This window comes from Phytophthora sojae, assembly GCF_000149755.1.
Source record: "Phytophthora sojae unplaced genomic scaffold PHYSOscaffold_16, whole genome shotgun sequence".
Taxonomy (NCBI): Eukaryota; Oomycota; class Peronosporomycetes; order Peronosporales; family Peronosporaceae; genus Phytophthora; species Phytophthora sojae.
In genome coordinates this window covers 79,990-95,735 of record NW_009258130.1, presented here as the reverse complement: position 1 = coordinate 95,735, position 15,746 = coordinate 79,990, and the positions used below count along the sequence as shown (strand labels likewise).

General features: G+C 56.8%; 6 protein-coding genes across 6 annotated transcripts; 1 reads left to right on the top strand and 5 right to left on the bottom strand.

Moving 5' to 3' along the window:
- Positions 1–58: 58 nt before the first annotated feature.
- Positions 59–1,957, bottom strand: PHYSODRAFT_533503 (hypothetical protein; the record flags this gene model as incomplete). The annotated part of the gene is made up of 1 exon (XM_009540645.1): positions 59–1,957. One exon carries the CDS (start codon positions 1,955–1,957, stop codon positions 59–61), a length of 1,899 nt encoding a protein of 632 aa, XP_009538940.1.
- A 2,149-nt stretch (positions 1,958–4,106) lies between these two features.
- Positions 4,107–6,039, bottom strand: PHYSODRAFT_261991 (hypothetical protein; the record flags this gene model as incomplete). Its single annotated transcript, XM_009540644.1, has 2 exons — positions 4,107–5,945; positions 5,974–6,039. The coding sequence occupies 2 exons, from the start codon at positions 6,037–6,039 to the stop codon at positions 4,107–4,109; spliced, it is 1,905 nt and encodes a 634-aa protein (XP_009538939.1).
- Positions 6,040–6,344: 305 nt separating this feature from the next.
- PHYSODRAFT_533748 (hypothetical protein) lies at positions 6,345–9,680 on the bottom strand (the record flags this gene model as incomplete). Its single annotated transcript, XM_009540643.1, has 1 exon — positions 6,345–9,680. The coding sequence occupies one exon, from the start codon at positions 9,678–9,680 to the stop codon at positions 6,345–6,347; it is 3,336 nt and encodes a 1,111-aa protein (XP_009538938.1).
- Positions 9,681–10,787: 1,107 nt separating this feature from the next.
- On the top strand, positions 10,788–11,634 carry PHYSODRAFT_566486 (hypothetical protein; the record flags this gene model as incomplete). Its single annotated transcript, XM_009540642.1, has 2 exons — positions 10,788–11,010; positions 11,135–11,634. The coding sequence occupies 2 exons, from the start codon at positions 10,788–10,790 to the stop codon at positions 11,581–11,583; spliced, it is 672 nt and encodes a 223-aa protein (XP_009538937.1). The 3' UTR covers positions 11,584–11,634.
- A 515-nt stretch (positions 11,635–12,149) lies between these two features.
- On the bottom strand, positions 12,150–12,572 carry PHYSODRAFT_461318 (hypothetical protein; the record flags this gene model as incomplete). Its single annotated transcript, XM_009540641.1, has 3 exons — positions 12,150–12,192; positions 12,288–12,448; positions 12,516–12,572. Coding segments are annotated over 3 exons (261 nt in total), but the record flags the coding sequence as incomplete, so codon positions are not given.
- A 470-nt stretch (positions 12,573–13,042) lies between these two features.
- PHYSODRAFT_533697 (hypothetical protein) lies at positions 13,043–13,567 on the bottom strand (the record flags this gene model as incomplete). The annotated part of the gene is made up of 1 exon (XM_009540640.1): positions 13,043–13,567. One exon carries the CDS (start codon positions 13,565–13,567, stop codon positions 13,043–13,045), a length of 525 nt encoding a protein of 174 aa, XP_009538935.1.
- Positions 13,568–15,746: the final 2,179 nt, after the last annotated feature.

Sequence of the window (15,746 nt, the reverse complement as noted above, 5' to 3'; positions counted from 1 at the left end):
GGCCTTAGTGTTGCTACATGTACTGTACCCTCCTCTTCCACCCACCATAGTGTTTTGTTTAGCACACCATGTCCAGGAAACTTCCACGCTGCGCCAGCAACTCGTGAGCTCGACGCATCTCCTGAGCGATCTTTCGCTGGCTGTTGAAGTGGAGCATGCCGCCTAGGTCACGCGATGTCTGGAGAGGGTCCTGGATGCTCATGCGCCACGATTTGGCCTTGGTCCCCCACAGAGACTGCTTCGACACAGATCTCTCGGGCGTTCGGATGGCCGCCGCGTGCTTGACGTAGTCGAACTGGGTGGCGTAAAACTTGAAGAACCCCAGCAGCAGCTCAGATATTGACGCGTCTTGCGAATCCACGTCGGCACTGGTTTGCTCGTGAAAGACAGCGGCGATCTCTCGGTCTTCACAGAAGGCAATGTTCATGTTGTCGTAGTACTCGGGTGAAACACCCGCGAGCTCAAGAAGTCGTGGGGCTTGAAGGTTCGGGAGCACGTGCACGATCTGCAGGTAGTAAATGCTGAGGAGCACGTACGAGTACGAGCTCAGAAATCCCGACGCGGTGTCGCTGATTCCACGCTGTTTGGCCCAGTATTTCACAGCCAGGCCCAAGTCGCGGGCTCTGTCGTCGTAAGACGCGTACGCACGCAGTAGTCGGGTGTTTCGCAGACCCAACTCGTTGTCGAAGCACAAGTCGCATTTGTAGTCGAGGTCACCTTGCCTGTACTGGAAGCGGATGACGGGGACGCGCGCGTGAGAGGCTAAGGATTGGATCTGAATCTCAGGTTCAGCTTCCAGAATGGATTTGAGATCGAAGAGCTCATTCTTTCGACGCTTGCTGTCGCGGAGAAGCTTGTCCTTGGATCCATTTTTTGGAGTGGTAACGGTATCACCGTACACCTCGGCTCGCCAGTAGATGCCATCGATTTTGGAGGTAACTGCTTCTTCAAGTAGCTCCATGTATATGTCGAAGAGTACCGCGTGTTGTTGTTGCTTTGGGTCTTTGGAGTTGTAGAGCCTGCTGGGGCTATCAAGGGCCTGCGAAGACACCCTCTCCAGCTGCTGGACACGTGCACCTAGGTCTGTTTTCACCTCCTCCTCATCCCAAACCTTTCTGTCCACGAGTCGTTTGAGATAATAAAACCCCAGCATCTCATCTGGCAACCTGCTTCCACGACACGGTCCTTTTGTTAGCATACTCATGTCCAGATCCGAGCCCAGCGATCCATATAGCGACAAGGAACTGCCGAAGACCTCCAGCTTGCACCGCGGCCACTTGCGGCGGACCATGGACTCGATGTCCTTCGCAACCCTTCGACGGTTCGCTTCCTCAGTGTTCATCTTCGGAATCTGCTGCAGCTCCAAAGACCACAACCACTCCGTATCGGAAGCAATCGTCGGCACATTGATAACCTGGTGATCATCACCACTAGGAGCTTCAAGCAACAGCTTCACGAAGGCCATCACCTGCCCGCACGCGGCTACTGCCGCATCTCTGGCTTTGTCCTTCCAGAGCCACTCGCCCTCCAGTACCTCCGTCCACTCGTACAACTCCATTTCGTCCTCTCCAGCCGCCCGACTGATGAGCAGCTCCGTGGCCGTCTCCACCACTTCGGCCACAGCCGCTTTCTCCAAAATCCCCCCACTCTGCGAACTGGAATTGGCGAGTTCGCGACGCAATCTCCGGAGATCGCCCCCCACCTCCTGCACTATTGCACTCACACTCCACGATGGTTGCCTAATGGGCTCATCTGCGTCAGTCTCCGAGCAGGTGAGCCCCAGCTCCACGCGCAGGCGCTGGCGGATCCTGAACCACGGAAGCACTCGCTCGCACGCCTCGAGGCTCTCCGGCGTCGCCACGTCGGACAAGTCGGCGCAGCGGTCCAGCAGCCACTGGGCGAAGATCATGTCAGACTCGCCACCCACATCGTACCAAGCCGCATCGGAGTAGTCCATGATATCGGCAGCAGACAAGTCCATGAAGTCGGCGGCAGACATCCTGTTGGACGGAGGCCAATTACCAAATATTTTGATTTGCAAAATTTGGGAAATAATGATTAAAGGGTTTTTAAAACCTTTATTGTTAAAACAATATCTGGTTCCCATTTTTGCTCCTGACCAAATTGCAATTTCCCCTAATTAAAATTGCAATTGGGTCAGACTCTTTATTTAGAATTTGCAATTCGGTCAGGAGTTTGCTAATCAGGAAATTAGAATTTGGACGGTTCTAAACATAAGAATTAGAACGTTCCAGATTGCTGATGAGAGCTTTGCTGGACTGCATCCGTGTGCTTTCGGCTAGCAAACGGAACACCATAAAGCAGAACCGTGGGTCTTACTCTCCATTACCCAGCGGCCGCCAAAACGTTCGGGCAGTAGGTCGGTATCTGCTTGATCCTCGGAGAGACCCCCAACTTCAGTATGCATGTCCGCAGTTCGTAAGAACTGTCGTTTGCGGGTGTTTGAGATAATGCAACATAAGGTTTTATGTTGCATTATCGGTTAAAGAGCTATTTGAAACAACAGCAATGACAGTTGTACAGCAATTGTATTACAGCACAGCAGCGCAAACTCCGATTCATTATTACAGCTCAAAGCATGCTTTCGGCGACAAGCTAACCAGGCAGCAGCAATAATAAAGAGGGGTGATCAGTCAGTCAATGCAATTTGTGAGGAATCGACCGAATCGGGGCAGCAAGCGAGCAATAGGTAGGTCGCCGTCGTATCGGCTAAGTTAGTTTAGGCATGTGGCTGTCATTTCTAAGATACGATATCTGTATGTACATGTCGGACGCCACAGCAGCAGCAACTATAAACCGTCGTTGAGTAAAACAAAATTATCGCTATTGATTAATGGTCGTGGGTGCAGACTGTTTGTTGAGAGTCGACTTTGAAGTGAGGACACCTAAACGGCATTGAAATCAGTATAGCAATTCTACAAAATCAAGTTGCAGGCGTCAAATTTGGACATATACACCGAATAACCCCAGAAAATAAACACATTATATATTCAATATGAACCGAAGCTCAGTCTGGCAGCTTGAAGCTGTGCAGTATGTACCATGAATGGCAGTAACGCTAGTGTGAGTTCATGCAATGAAATGAAATTTGCGGTTATGACGGCTGACTACGCCCGTCGCCGCGCACTGCTGCAGCGCCGCATACGGGGACTCCCGCGGTAGCAGCCCAATAGTGTGAGTTCACGTAGATCCGCCACGGCAGATTGAGCAGCGTAAGCCATCCAGCAAATGGACGCATGATATTTCAGTACAAAAATAAGAGCAAGCGCTAAAATTCAAGAACGTCTTCACGCAACTCTCTCCTGCGGCAAGCATAGCGCTATTACTACATAGTACTACTAGTAGTAAATAAAGTTTTCTACTGTGCAGGTTTTGGAATACAGTAAAAAAAGACCGAACTGCGAACACCGCGGGCCAAAGCCCGCAAACCAGTAGCGATTCGTACACCTACCATTTGAGACGGTTTCAAACGAAATGATGCTTACGAACCTAAGTACGAATCGCGATTTAACCGCATCAATCGAAAGCGGCGTGTCTTGTGCTTCGTTTAAACTATTAAACGCCCCAAAATGTTAAGAACTCGAGGAGTACCATCGGCCTAGAATAATTATCTCCATTTTCGGACCCCCTTAATTCCCGATTTTATTTGGGGCGTGTAACCTCAATATTTTTCCAATTGCAACATATTGTATATTATCGGACAGCTCGCGCTAAAACCAATCGAATAAGAGTGCTTTTACGCTTTTTACGAGTGCTTTTACTTTCAAAAATTTGATGTCCTGTTATTTCCGAAAATTGATTGGTCAACTTCAAACGCGATTATCTCGAAAACTCCAAATGGCGCCTAAGCATCATTTCGTTTGAAACCGTCTCATTTGTCTTCGTCTAGCTTAGCACGGGGACTATCCTCCCGAGCTGGCAGAACACGACACGAAACAGAAGACGCACGAGCACTTTGAGAGGAGTAGTAGTACAGTAGTCGTGTCTTCCAGATCTGACGTATCAATTCTAACTTTCACAAGTCCCGACTGATTATTGGCAAACACGTGACCGAATTGCAAAACAAGAGATGAAAACCCACCACTTCAACTTGGGTGGTTGTAGAGCTCTTCCAAGCTGTGGCCCTGCTTCAGCATCTCGTGGGCGCGCCGAAACTTGATTAGCGTTTTCTCGAGCTGGTGTCCATGGAGAACGCCTCCCAAATCGCGGGATGTCTGAAGCGGATCTTGGATACTCAGGAACGTCGATTCCGCGTGGTCGGCTCCCCATAAGACACTCTTTGGCGTAGGCGTATTTGAAGATCGCACAGCCACCACACGATTCGTGTAGTCAAAGTGCACGGCGTACAACTCAAAGAACCCAACGAACAGCGTGGTCAGCGGCATCTCGGACGCGCCCGACCCAGCAGAAGCTTGCTCGAAGAAGTCCCGCGCAGTGTCGACAGCCGTGCAAAAGGCAATGTTCGTCCCTCCATAGTAATCTGGGGGGACTCGAGCGAACTCCAGAAGCTCTGGGTCTTGCAGATTTGGTAGAACACCCACGAGCTGCAGGTAGTAGATCGTGAGCAGCACGATCGAATACGAACTGAGGAACCCGTTAATCGTCCCGACGATCGAGCGGTGCTTGGCCCAATGCTTGACGACAAGGCCCAGCACCCGCGCGCTGTCATCGAAGGTTGCGTACGCGCGGAGGAGCAACGTGCTGCGAGTGGCCAAGCGGTTGTTGATCGACAGATCACAGTCGTATTCTCTATCATTCAATTTGTGGACGAAGCGGACAATCGGCACTCGTGCTCCATGCACGACCTCGCGGACGTCGCAGCTACTAGAGCCTTGGAGAATAGCTCCGACGAGATCAAGGTCATCGATGACGAGCTCTCTAGTGGCTACAACTGCTTCTGCCTCGCTGTACTGTGGGTCTGTTTGCACATATAAGGCAGACAGCTCTGTCATGATTCCGTTGTACAAAACTCGCAGCTCGTTGCCCAGAAACTCCATTCTGCGCCACTCGCCAACGCGATGAGGTGCTGCGTATTTGCCAGAGTCCGCCATTTCCTGAAACCTTTCAGCCCGGTTCTGGATCTGCTGAAATACGCGCGCGCGCAATTCCTGCAGTTGCTCCACCCTTTCGGCGTTCGTCGCCGGGTCTTCCCAATCTACCACGTCCGTACCGACGACTCCTAAGCGTGGTGTCGAGTCATTGTCTTCGACATCGCGGCCAGCAGGAAAGAGACTCAAGTCGAGATCCGAGTCTTGCAAACCATAACGCGAAAACGAGCTACCGAACACCACGACGTCGCAGTTCTCCCATTTCTCCACATTGGCCCGAAACACACTTTGAATCTCCCGTGCTACCAACTGACGTCGCGCTTCCTCATCCTCCAAGTCAAGCTGCAAGAACCGCTGGAGCTCGAACATCCAGAGATCTGCCACGTTCGTTGCCGCCGAGGCCTGCGCCAGGGGTCTAAGCAGACTCGAATCCGATAACAGGGACAAGAAGCACGTGACATCGTCCAGGACCTGGTTGTCATTGTAGAAATTGCCCCTAGGGTTCTTTAGCCACGCCAGTTCGCTTCGTGGTTTCGCCGTGTGAGCTGGCAAAAGCGGGTGCTCCTTCGTTTCTCCCGATATGGTCTGGTAGACCAGCACGCCATACTCTTCGGCCTGTTCCCCGTTCAGGACTTTCAGCCAACGTCTCAGAAGCGGCTCGTGCGCGCTGGTAGCGCGATGAAGCAGCAGCTTGGTTGCTTCCCTCACGATCTGGCCGAGCAGAATCCGCTGGATGAGGGCGCTCGCTCGTTTCCGCTTGCGGGCGGCTCGATCTCTCTGCTTTGTGGATTTATCCTGCAGGAACCGGATCGACCTGTACGTGTCCTTCACAATCTCCTCAACAGTCCACAACTCGTGCACGGACGTCACGGTAGGCTGGAGTTCACGTCGTAGGCGTTGGTACGTCCGATCCAGCGTGTGCACTCGGTACGTCGCCTTGGCAGATTCCAGCGTCTGCCTTGCCACACATGCTCAAGAGCCACACGGCGAAGCGTAAGTCGCCCCCACTCTCTTTGAACCATGCAGCGCGCTTATAGGCGCTGACTACGGCGGCAACACTTGCCATGCCCTGGATCTCTTCAAAGCAGAGGGTCTCTATGACGGCCTCAACGTTGAGTTTTGTTTGGCGTTTGTACTGCGTTCGTCCACTTGGTTCATGTTCATTGTCCGTACACGTAATATCAAACATCCTCTACGACGATCGGCCGTAGCACTAACTTCGACTACAAGGTCCGGTTCTAGCTCACTCACTCACTCACTCACTCAACGGCGACTTCAGTCTGCTGCAGCGTTGTTGCTTTCGCTCTTGGACCCGCCTCGCTTGCGGTGGACTCGCTGCTGCCACCTCTTCTTCCTTTGAGGCGTCTTGCTCGAGTTGGCACCTTCACCTTCAATTCGGGGAGTCGATGAAGACGACACGACCTCCACGACCTCTACGCTGCGCATGTTCACTCGCTCCACCTCCGTCTTCTTGTTCCCACGAGGCTCCCTCTTACCAGCAGCCTGTTTTCCGTTGTTAATGCGCTTGGGGTTGGCTTTAGTGTCATGCTGATGAGAGTTCTGCGGAGGTCCACGCTGCTGTTGGCTCTTACGGTGGTCGTTCTTCTTCGTAGCTGCAGCAGAGTGACCCCCGCCCAGCGTCAACCGGAGGACATGGCGACGAATGTTTTTCTGCGGTATCTTGAGGTCGACATGAGTCTCACCCGCGCCTTCCTCGCCATCCTCTTGTGCAACGTCTTCAGGCGGGCACTTGCCAGTCGCGTGTTCGGGTGACAGGCACTTCTGGCACGGCGGCGTCGCGAATAAAGCCTGGTGATGAAGCCACACACGACCCACACGTCCATCCGCAGCCTTCCAGTCAATACGAGTTCTGAGAGACAGCGTTCGAGGGCAGTTTTGAGCCTGGCTCAGTAGCTCCACCTCCCAGCGCTTGTTCTTGTTTGCAGACTCGTCTTCACCATCAGCTGCAGTCTTCGAGGTCGATACCTCGACCACTTTCCCAACGCGAAATGACCTGTGGAAGTCCTTGAAGAACGTCTCAATCACTTCCTTCGTCAGCTCTTCGTCGGCGCTTTGCATTGTCACCACATACGACCGCTTCATCTTCTCCGACTGCTGCTGCTGCTTCGGCACACAAGATTCCGCGCCTGCCGCGGTGGCGTCTCCGTTCGCTTGCTTAGAGGACTTTAACGATTCGTTTCCAGCCCCCTGCTTCGCCTTCCCATTGGCCTTTCCAGCTTTACCAGCAGGTTTATCAACAGCGCAGACATCGTCGGAAAAGCTCTCACCTCGTGCTAGCATCTCATGCGCACGACGCAACTCACGGATGATCTTTTCCTGGCCCTTGAACTGCAGCACGCAGCCCAAATCGCGTCCAGTCTCCAATGGGTCCTGGATACTCATGCGCCACGTCTTGGCTTTGCGGGTACCCCACTGCGCGACTTTGAGTGCAGGCTTCTCTGGGGATCGCACAGTTATGACGCGTTTCGCGAAGTCGAACTGTGTGGCGTAAAACTCAAAGAACCCAGCCAGTAACGTCGTCAGCGACAAACCCGATGCATCAACTCCAGAAGTCGGTTGATGGAAGGCTCGAGCGATCCCGCGATCTTCGCAGAAAGCGATGTTGATGTCGTTGTAGTAGTCCGGTCGGATTTGTGCAGTCTCTAACAGCCGAGGATCCTGCAGGTTTGGAAGCACATGGACCACCTGCAAGTAATAAATGCTTAGCAGCACGAAAGAGTACGAGCTCAGGAACCCCATAGAAGCATCGCTGATGCTGCGCTGCTTGGCCCAGTGCTTCACAGCGAGGCCCAGCGCTCGCGCCCGGTCGTCGAAGGACGCGTACGCGCGCAGAAGCGGGGTGTTGCGGGTTGCCAGCACGTTTTCGAAGCACAAGTCGCACTCATACTCACGGCCGCTGCGGGTGTGCAGAAAGCGAATGATAGGAACGCGGGCGCCAGCAATCACATGTCGTACCTCGCACTTTGCTGCGCGCTGAAGAATAGCGCGAAGCAGGTAGAGGTCGTCACTTCGGCGCCTGCTGGCAGCAATAATGGTCTTCAGGTGTGCGGACTTTCCATTGGATCCATTCTGGGGCTCTACGAGTCCAACCAGCTTCGTGAGCTCCGCCATGATAGCGTTCCGCAGCAGCCGCATCTGCGTGTCAAAGAACTCCAGCTGACGCCGCTGCTTAACGTGCTTATCACCGTTCTTTCCGGATCGATCCAACGTGTTGAGCGCTTGGGTAAGCTTCTCAATACTCTTCTGCACCTGTGCGCGTAAATCCCTCAACTGTTCAGCAACTTCCGCGTCGGTAGTCGGCGCATGGCCGTTATCGCCAGCTTTTCCGTCAATTAACTGCTGAAGCTGGCGCTTGCCCATCACTTCTTTCGGCTGGGCCCCGACGCTGCGCCCGGTGGGGAGCAGACACATATCCAGGTCCGAGTTCCGCGAGCCGTAGTGCGTCAAGGAGCTGCCGAACAGAATCACTTCGCAATGTCGCCACTTGCTCACCTCGCGCCGGAGAACGGTCTGGATATCGCGCGCCACTCGGAGACGCCGCGCCTCCTCCTCCGGCTCAATACTCGAGAGCTCCACAATCCGCTGCAGCTCCGTCGTCCACGTCTTCTCCGCATCAGAGAGCGCCGCAGTGGCAGTCACTGGAGCCTCCCCCGCCTGCTTCTGCGTTTGCGCCGACTCCGTCAAGAACATCAGGAAGGACTGCACCTGCTCACACGCCGTGTCCTCCGCGGCTTTGGACTTCTTCTTCTCCTTCTTCTCCTTCTTCTTGCTCTTCTGCGCGGCAGCCGCGTCTTCATCTCCGTCTTCTTCAGCTGCTACTGCTTCCACCTCGGGGCTGACTTCGGGTCCCTTGTTCTCCTCCTCCCTCAGGATCTCGACCCAGCGCTTCAGCAGCTGCTCGTGCTCCGCCGTAGCCCGGCTCAGGATGAGCTCCGTGGCGTTGTCCACCACCTCGGCCACGACGATCCTCTCGAGGGCACCCTCCGCCTTGGAATTGGTCCTCTCCGCCTCTCTCTGCTGCCTCTGCAGCGCCAGCCTGGCCGGCCGCAGCACGTCCCCGACCTGCTCCACGATCTGCTGCACGGGCCACAGCGGCTCGGCCTCGCGCAGCGTCTCCGCCTCTTGGTCTTCCTCCTCTCCACCTTCCTCCTCATCGTCTTCGTCGTCATCGCCGCCTGCGACCTCCCGCTTGGAGCCCAGCGCCAGCTCCCGACGCAGCCGCCGCTGGGTTTTAAACAGCGCGAACATGCGCTGCGTGGCCTCGGGCGACTGCGGCGTGACGGCGTCCCCCACGCCATTGCAGCGGCCCAGCAGCCACTGGGCGAACACCAGGTCGCCCTCTCCCGCCTGGAACCACGGCGCGTCTCGGTAGTCGCCCACAGCAGCGGCGGCGGCGGAGGAGGCGGTAGATGAAGAAGCGTCGGCCTTGGGCGCCGCCTTTGGACGCGCGTTCTGCGGCTTCTGCTTGCGCTGCGAGGGCGCGGACTGCGGCTTTGCGTCGTGCGGCGGTTTCTTGTTCTGCTGGCTGGGGCGCGACTGCGCGCGCGGCCGCGCGGACGCAGCGGCGGCCTCCGGCGCGGACACGTCCATGCTGAGACCAGGGGGGGGCGGATCCGGCGATGGCGATGAAGCCAAATGGCGACTCGTCAGGATCTGCGATTGGTGAAAATGGGTGCGGGGTTTCGGCCAATGAGGGAGGAGATCACTTCAAGGTAGCGTGTGCTGTGGAGACGGCATGCGGAGAGGAGGAACGTCGTTCCTTGAGGCCATGCTGGCGGCTGCAGGGCGCTTCAAATAGATAGATCGGTTGTTGCCTGCTGGTGTTGAAGGATGGCAGGATGTTGCAAGCAGATTGTTTTGGTGTTGACTACAGTGGCATGGTATCAGCGGTCGATGTGGAGGAACGGGACTTGATGCTGTGCTGCATGGGAGGCAGGCATTTCTCACTTCAGCGCTACCGCACGGAATCACTTGCGAGAAGCGTGCTCTCCGGACAAATGAACGAAGTTAGTGCTCGATGTGTTTATCATTTTCTCGCTGGACCTCAAACTCGATCGAGAAACGTTGGTGCTTGAAGAGCGCAACACACACTCTATGCGTTGCAGTGCACCCAATCATCGCCCAACCAAAGCCTCGCTCGAAACTTCTTATCCCCTGTGTGTTGCTTCTGCTTGGACCGATCGCAGAGTCTTCTCGAGCGTAATGAGCCGTATCTCGGCGGAATCAGCCGAACCCCTAAAGACGGCAACATGGTATTAATAAATGCCGCACGGCAACGGCAACTAACAGTAGTTGCAAGGTGCGACCTTCCCCCGTCGATGGCAACGAGGTGCAAGCCAAACAAACGTCCTTCGCGACGGCAACAGCGTGGCAATCGCGAATCGGCGCCGACGTTGCAGTGCGCGAGGGAAAATCACACTGCTGGATTGTATCGGTTCAGCTCGCACTTAGCCGAGACACAGTGGCACTTGCGCGTCTTCTTTAGCCCTTCTTCGTTTCGCAGATTTTCGCACCAATAAGCGCGCTGGGCTACGCTCTCGGCCAACGGCCATACAGCAGGCAGTTCCGAGCCGAGCGAGTGCCTCCAGCAGTAGCAGCGCTGGCGTCCACCGAGCGACATCGCCGAGCATTGAGGTGCATCGGCCCCGGTTAGCACCACCTAACCTCGCGTTAACACCTCCGCCCTCCTGACGCCCCATGCTCGCCGGCAAGCGCCCGCGCCGCGCCGCCGCGGCCGAAGACTCGCTGGACCCGCGCGTCATGACGGAGCGGCAGCAGCTGGCCTTCCTGCTGCGCGCCACGGCGCCGTCGGACGCGTCCGGCAGCTCCAGCGGCTCCAGCTCCTCCAGCGACGACGATGAGGAGGACGAACCACCACGTCGACGACGTCCAGCCAAGCGCAGCAAGTCGCGCGCCACCCGTAAGACAAGGAATCTTTTCTTTCTCTCTATCCATCTCTAACCTGGTTTTAAGCTAGTGCTAACCGGCCGTTATTTTTTTTGTTGCTTTTGTTGCTGTTGCATTTTATGGTACTCACTACGCAGGTGCAAGTAGTGGCAGCACGACAGGGAAGACGTCGCCCAGGACAGGGGACGCTCCCGTGATTTATTGCGGTCGCGGCAGACCGCCCAAGAACTCTATCAAGCTGCCCCCGCACGCGCGCAGCCACGCGCTGCACCAGGCGCGGCCGCCAGTCAGGATGTCCCCGCGGAGCCATAATACCCGGTCGGCGGACGCGGCGGTGGCGGCGGCGGTGGCCGCCAGTTTAAAGGCCGAGAAGATGCGCAGCGTCAAGGCGGAGCGCGAGGCCGCGCTCAAGCAGGACAAGACGAGCCCCTCCAGCGCCAGCGACGTGGCCATGCTCGGCGGCTCGGCCTTCTGCGCGCTGTGCGGCGACCTGGAGCCGTTCTGCGACGCGCCGCTGTTCCTGTGCCCGGCGTGCGATCAGAAGTACCCGACGCAGCAGGCGCTCGGCCGAGTGTGTATGACATAGCCGACGGCGAGAAGAAGGGAGAAGGAGAAGAGAGGGACGGGATGGATCATTAAAGGGAGCACTGGGAAGGGGGAAAGGAAGTGCGGGGCGGGGAGCAAGCGCCAAGTGCAGGTGCTGGATGGAGGTTGTAAAGTCTTTCGAGTGACTGGAAGAAGGAGGACGGCGGCACATGGACGATGGAAGAGCGCGGCCTCGGCGTGTCTGTCTTGTCTATAGCTGTCTGTATGGATTCGATATGATTGAATGGATGCCTGTAAATCCTTCATCCCCTGTCGTCTTCCTACACCTGCCTGCCAGTCTGCCTGCCTGCTGCTCCGGAGGACGCCGACTTTGTCCTCCACTGTCCTCCAGCATCCGGTGCAAAACAATTCATGGCGTCTCGCAGCGTCAAATATATTACCCCAACTCTCTCGCAAGTGACTGCCGGCCGGCCGGCCTCATGTCATGATCACCAAGTACGTCAGCAGCAGCAGGATGAGCACCAGCACAATAATAACGATGAAGTTCTTCATGCCGCCCGACTGCTTGATCAGCTCCTGCGTCTGTTTTGTCACGGCCTCCAGCGCCTGCTTGGCCTTGTCTGTGTCGTCGTTCAGGTCGTCCAGCATCCTGTTCAGCAGCAGCAGCAGAAGTAACAAGAAGGAACATAATAGTCAGTCTTCTTCTCCTTCGCCTTCTCCTCCTCCTCTTCTCTTGTCGCTCACTTGTTCTGCGTGTCCAGCTCCGTGCTGATATTGAGACTCATGTCTCCTAGCCGCTTGACGGCCGAGTGCAGCTCGTCCAGACTCTCGTCCTGCTTCTGCCGCTCAACCTGCTGGGCGCGCCGCTGCTCGGCCACGTAGTCGTCATCCGCGTGGTCATCGGGCTACAGCAGCAGCAGCAGCGGTCAATACACAATACAACCCAACATATAGGCAGGTGGCAGCACGCACCTCGTGGCCCAGCTTGGAGTACGACGGGGGCTTCCCCGGTGGGAACGAGGGCGCCATGGCTGCAGCAGCGGCACCTCGGCTCAAGCTCCGGAAGCAACGTGGAATAAAACTCTGAGGAGGCCAAGGTCGCTGATTGGGCTAAAAATAGAGGCCACATAGTCGGGGCGAGGGAGATGGGCAATTGAGCGTGAAGCGCCGCACCGCACTGTGCATCTTTGGCCGATGTGCCGGCAGCGACAGAGGTGCTGCAGACTCCGTACCACCAGCGCTGGTTGCTAGGGCTCAAAGCAGCGGGTATAAGTATCATGTCTTGTCATGTTGTGCATTGTTATACGGTTGTGGTCTGGTTCTCCTTTCGCCGTAGCCGCTCTCCTCAACGACACTGGAAAAAGAAATAAACAAATAAATATCAACTGGGGCGGGCAGCGGCGGCGCTGTCGGTCGGGGGCTCGCGTGTTCTCCCCGTGGCTTCATCTGGCGCTCTCTCTCAGTTTCATCTCCATCATCGCCGCTTGGTCCTGCGGCGCCTAGGTCACGCACGCGCGGCGGCCGAGGGCCTGCTGGGTCGGGTACTTCTGGTCGCACGCGGGGCACAGGAATAGCGCGTCCGAGAACGACGCCTCGTACGCCGTGTCGTAGTCGCAGCACAGTGCGCAGCGCGGCGTCCTTGCGGCAGCGAATGAGCGCGCCGCGTCCAGATGTGCCAAGTCGTCCGAGCTGGACGGACTCGACTTGTCCTGCAGCTGCGTCAAGTCCTGCTGCGAGGACTTCTGCGTCGACACGCACAGCTTCGTCATCATCGCAGCGGATCGAGGGCTTTTCTTGTGCTTGGGTGGGCGTCCGCGCCCTCGATGGACAGGCGTCGCTGCTGCGTGCTCCTCCATGCTACTGACTCGCTGTATCCGTCGAGGCTTCTTGAGACGGCGCGGGGACGCCACGACCTCGTCCTCGGAGCTCTCGTCGCTCGAGTGCGACGCGTCCGACGCCTCGTGCGCCGTGGTGCGCAGCAGGAACGCGAGCTGCTGCCGCTCCGTCATGAGACTCGGGTCCATGTGCAGCAGGTGGTCCTCCTCCTCCTCCAGCGCCCACAAGGCCCCGGGCTTTTGACGTTGGTGCGCGCGCTGGCGCTTCTTGGCGCGCGTGGCCATCTTGCGCGTTGATTTCTCGTCTGCGTGCCTCGTGGCTTCTTCAGGTCCGGCGCGGCATCCACGCCGCTCGGTCGCGCTGCTCCTGGACTTGGTCTTGGGCTCTGTCTGTTGCCTTGAAAAGTCAAAAGTGAGAAACCTGGCGGCCGCTTTTCTATCGAACGTCGCACTCCTAACAAGGATGTATAAGCAAAGCAAAAACTGCAATTGGGCACGTAATAGAGGGTTGGTAAAGAGACCAATGAGAAGCCTTGATTTTGCACTTCAACAAGGAGTTGAAGTTCCTGTTAACACCAGCACGTCAGACCCGGGGCGCGTACACCTTGCCGTCCTTGCCGCGCAGCAGCCCGATCTCCTGCTTGAGCGCCTCCACCTCCCTCGCCTGCAGCTTGACTAGCCGCACGAGCTTGTTGCGCTCCTTCATCTCGCGCTCGGCGAGAGCCGCGTCGTCCTCCAGGCTCAGCAACCCGCTGCCGTCGCCCCCACTGCCGCTGCCACTGCCCTGGCTGCGATTGAGCTCGCGCTCCAGCTCAGCCTGGCGCTCGGTCAGAGCTGCGATTTGCGCTAGCAGCGCTGTGTTCTGCTCGGTTGCCTGCAGGATTGCGTGCTGGAGCTGCGGGTGCATCTGCTTGACGCGGCGCAGCGTACGCTCGCCTTCCACCTCGCGCAACTTCACGCGGGCCTGCAGCTCATCCACTGCCGATGCGTCACAGGCCCGATCCAGCACTTCCAGATCTACGAGCTGCCCGAACTTCAGTCGCTGCAGCTGCTCACTCCGTTCCTGCGATCGTGCGATGGTTTCTTGCTGCAGGCGCTTCTCTCGAGCTAGCACGCTCTGCTGCTTATGGAGATCGCGGAACTGCTGGCGGAGCTGCTTGTTCTCGGCCTGCAAAGACTCGATGCGCTCGGTCAGCGCGGCGAAGGCTTGTGTCGTAAACACAAGGCAACCCGCGGCTTGAGCGGGGAGCAGCCAGTTTAGCTGGTTCGGTGAAGGGGATTCCAAGCACCGTAATTGTCTGGTGCTGAGCGCCACAACAACGTCTAACTGGTTGAACCGCGACTGTTTTTCGCTCTGGAACTGCTGGGTATCTTGCTCTGTCGCCGCCAATTCCTTGTCAATGGCGCGTTGCTTGGCGGCCTGGCGCTCACCGGCCTTTCGTAGTTCCTCGATGGCCTTGTTGAGCTCCCCCACCGCGTCATCTACGTCTGCGCGCTTCTCGCGCAGCGCGAGCACCTTCTCGTATAGTGTCAAGTCGCACCCAGGTGGGCATGTATCTTCTTCCTCTTCGTCGTCATCGTCGTCGTCCTCATCGTAGTCCTCGTCCTCGTCTTCCTCCTCTTCTTCTTCCTCTTCTTGCTCCTCGCCATCGCGCGCGCTCTCGGGCGACTGCCCATTGCCATCCTTCCCATCATCTTTTCCCGAAGCTGTAGGTTTTTTCTTGGCTCGCTTGATCTTGCGTTTAAACAGCTTTTGCAGCGCTGAGAAGCTTGGGTGTGGCGTAGTACTAGACCCCGTACCGCCATTTACCAGCGTAAGGAACTCCCCCTGCACGGCTCGTTCTTGCCGCGACCACTCGTCGAGCTCGCGCTTTTTGCTTGCCAACAACTCCTGCACATCTCGCAGCTCCGCCACAATCTGCGCCTTCTCACTCTTGCTCTTTTCCAACTTGCTGCTCAACAGGTTCTCCTTGCTTTCGAACGATTCCAGCAACGATAGTTCGCTGAAAAGCGTAAACAACCGCAGCTCTGCTTGCTTGAAGCCGACTTCAAGTGCCAGCTTTTCGCGCCGTAGGTGGGCAACAGCCGCGTCGAACGCAACTATCTCTCGACGCTGCTTGCGTTCCAGTAAGAGGGCTTCCTGTCGCATCAAGTATTCACGCACAGACACGTCGTCTTCGTCAAAGTTGCCTCCATTCGAGCCAAGCGCCTGGGATCCTGTCGCCGGAGCTGATACAGTAGCAGCGGAAGCCACTGCAGCGCCGTCCTCCATCTGCAGGTGCAAGTGGCCGATGGTAAGTCCAGTCAACACCTCATTCCCAGCAGTCAAAGTCGAGTTCGGTCCTTCAAGCGCTCGTGCGACTGCTGC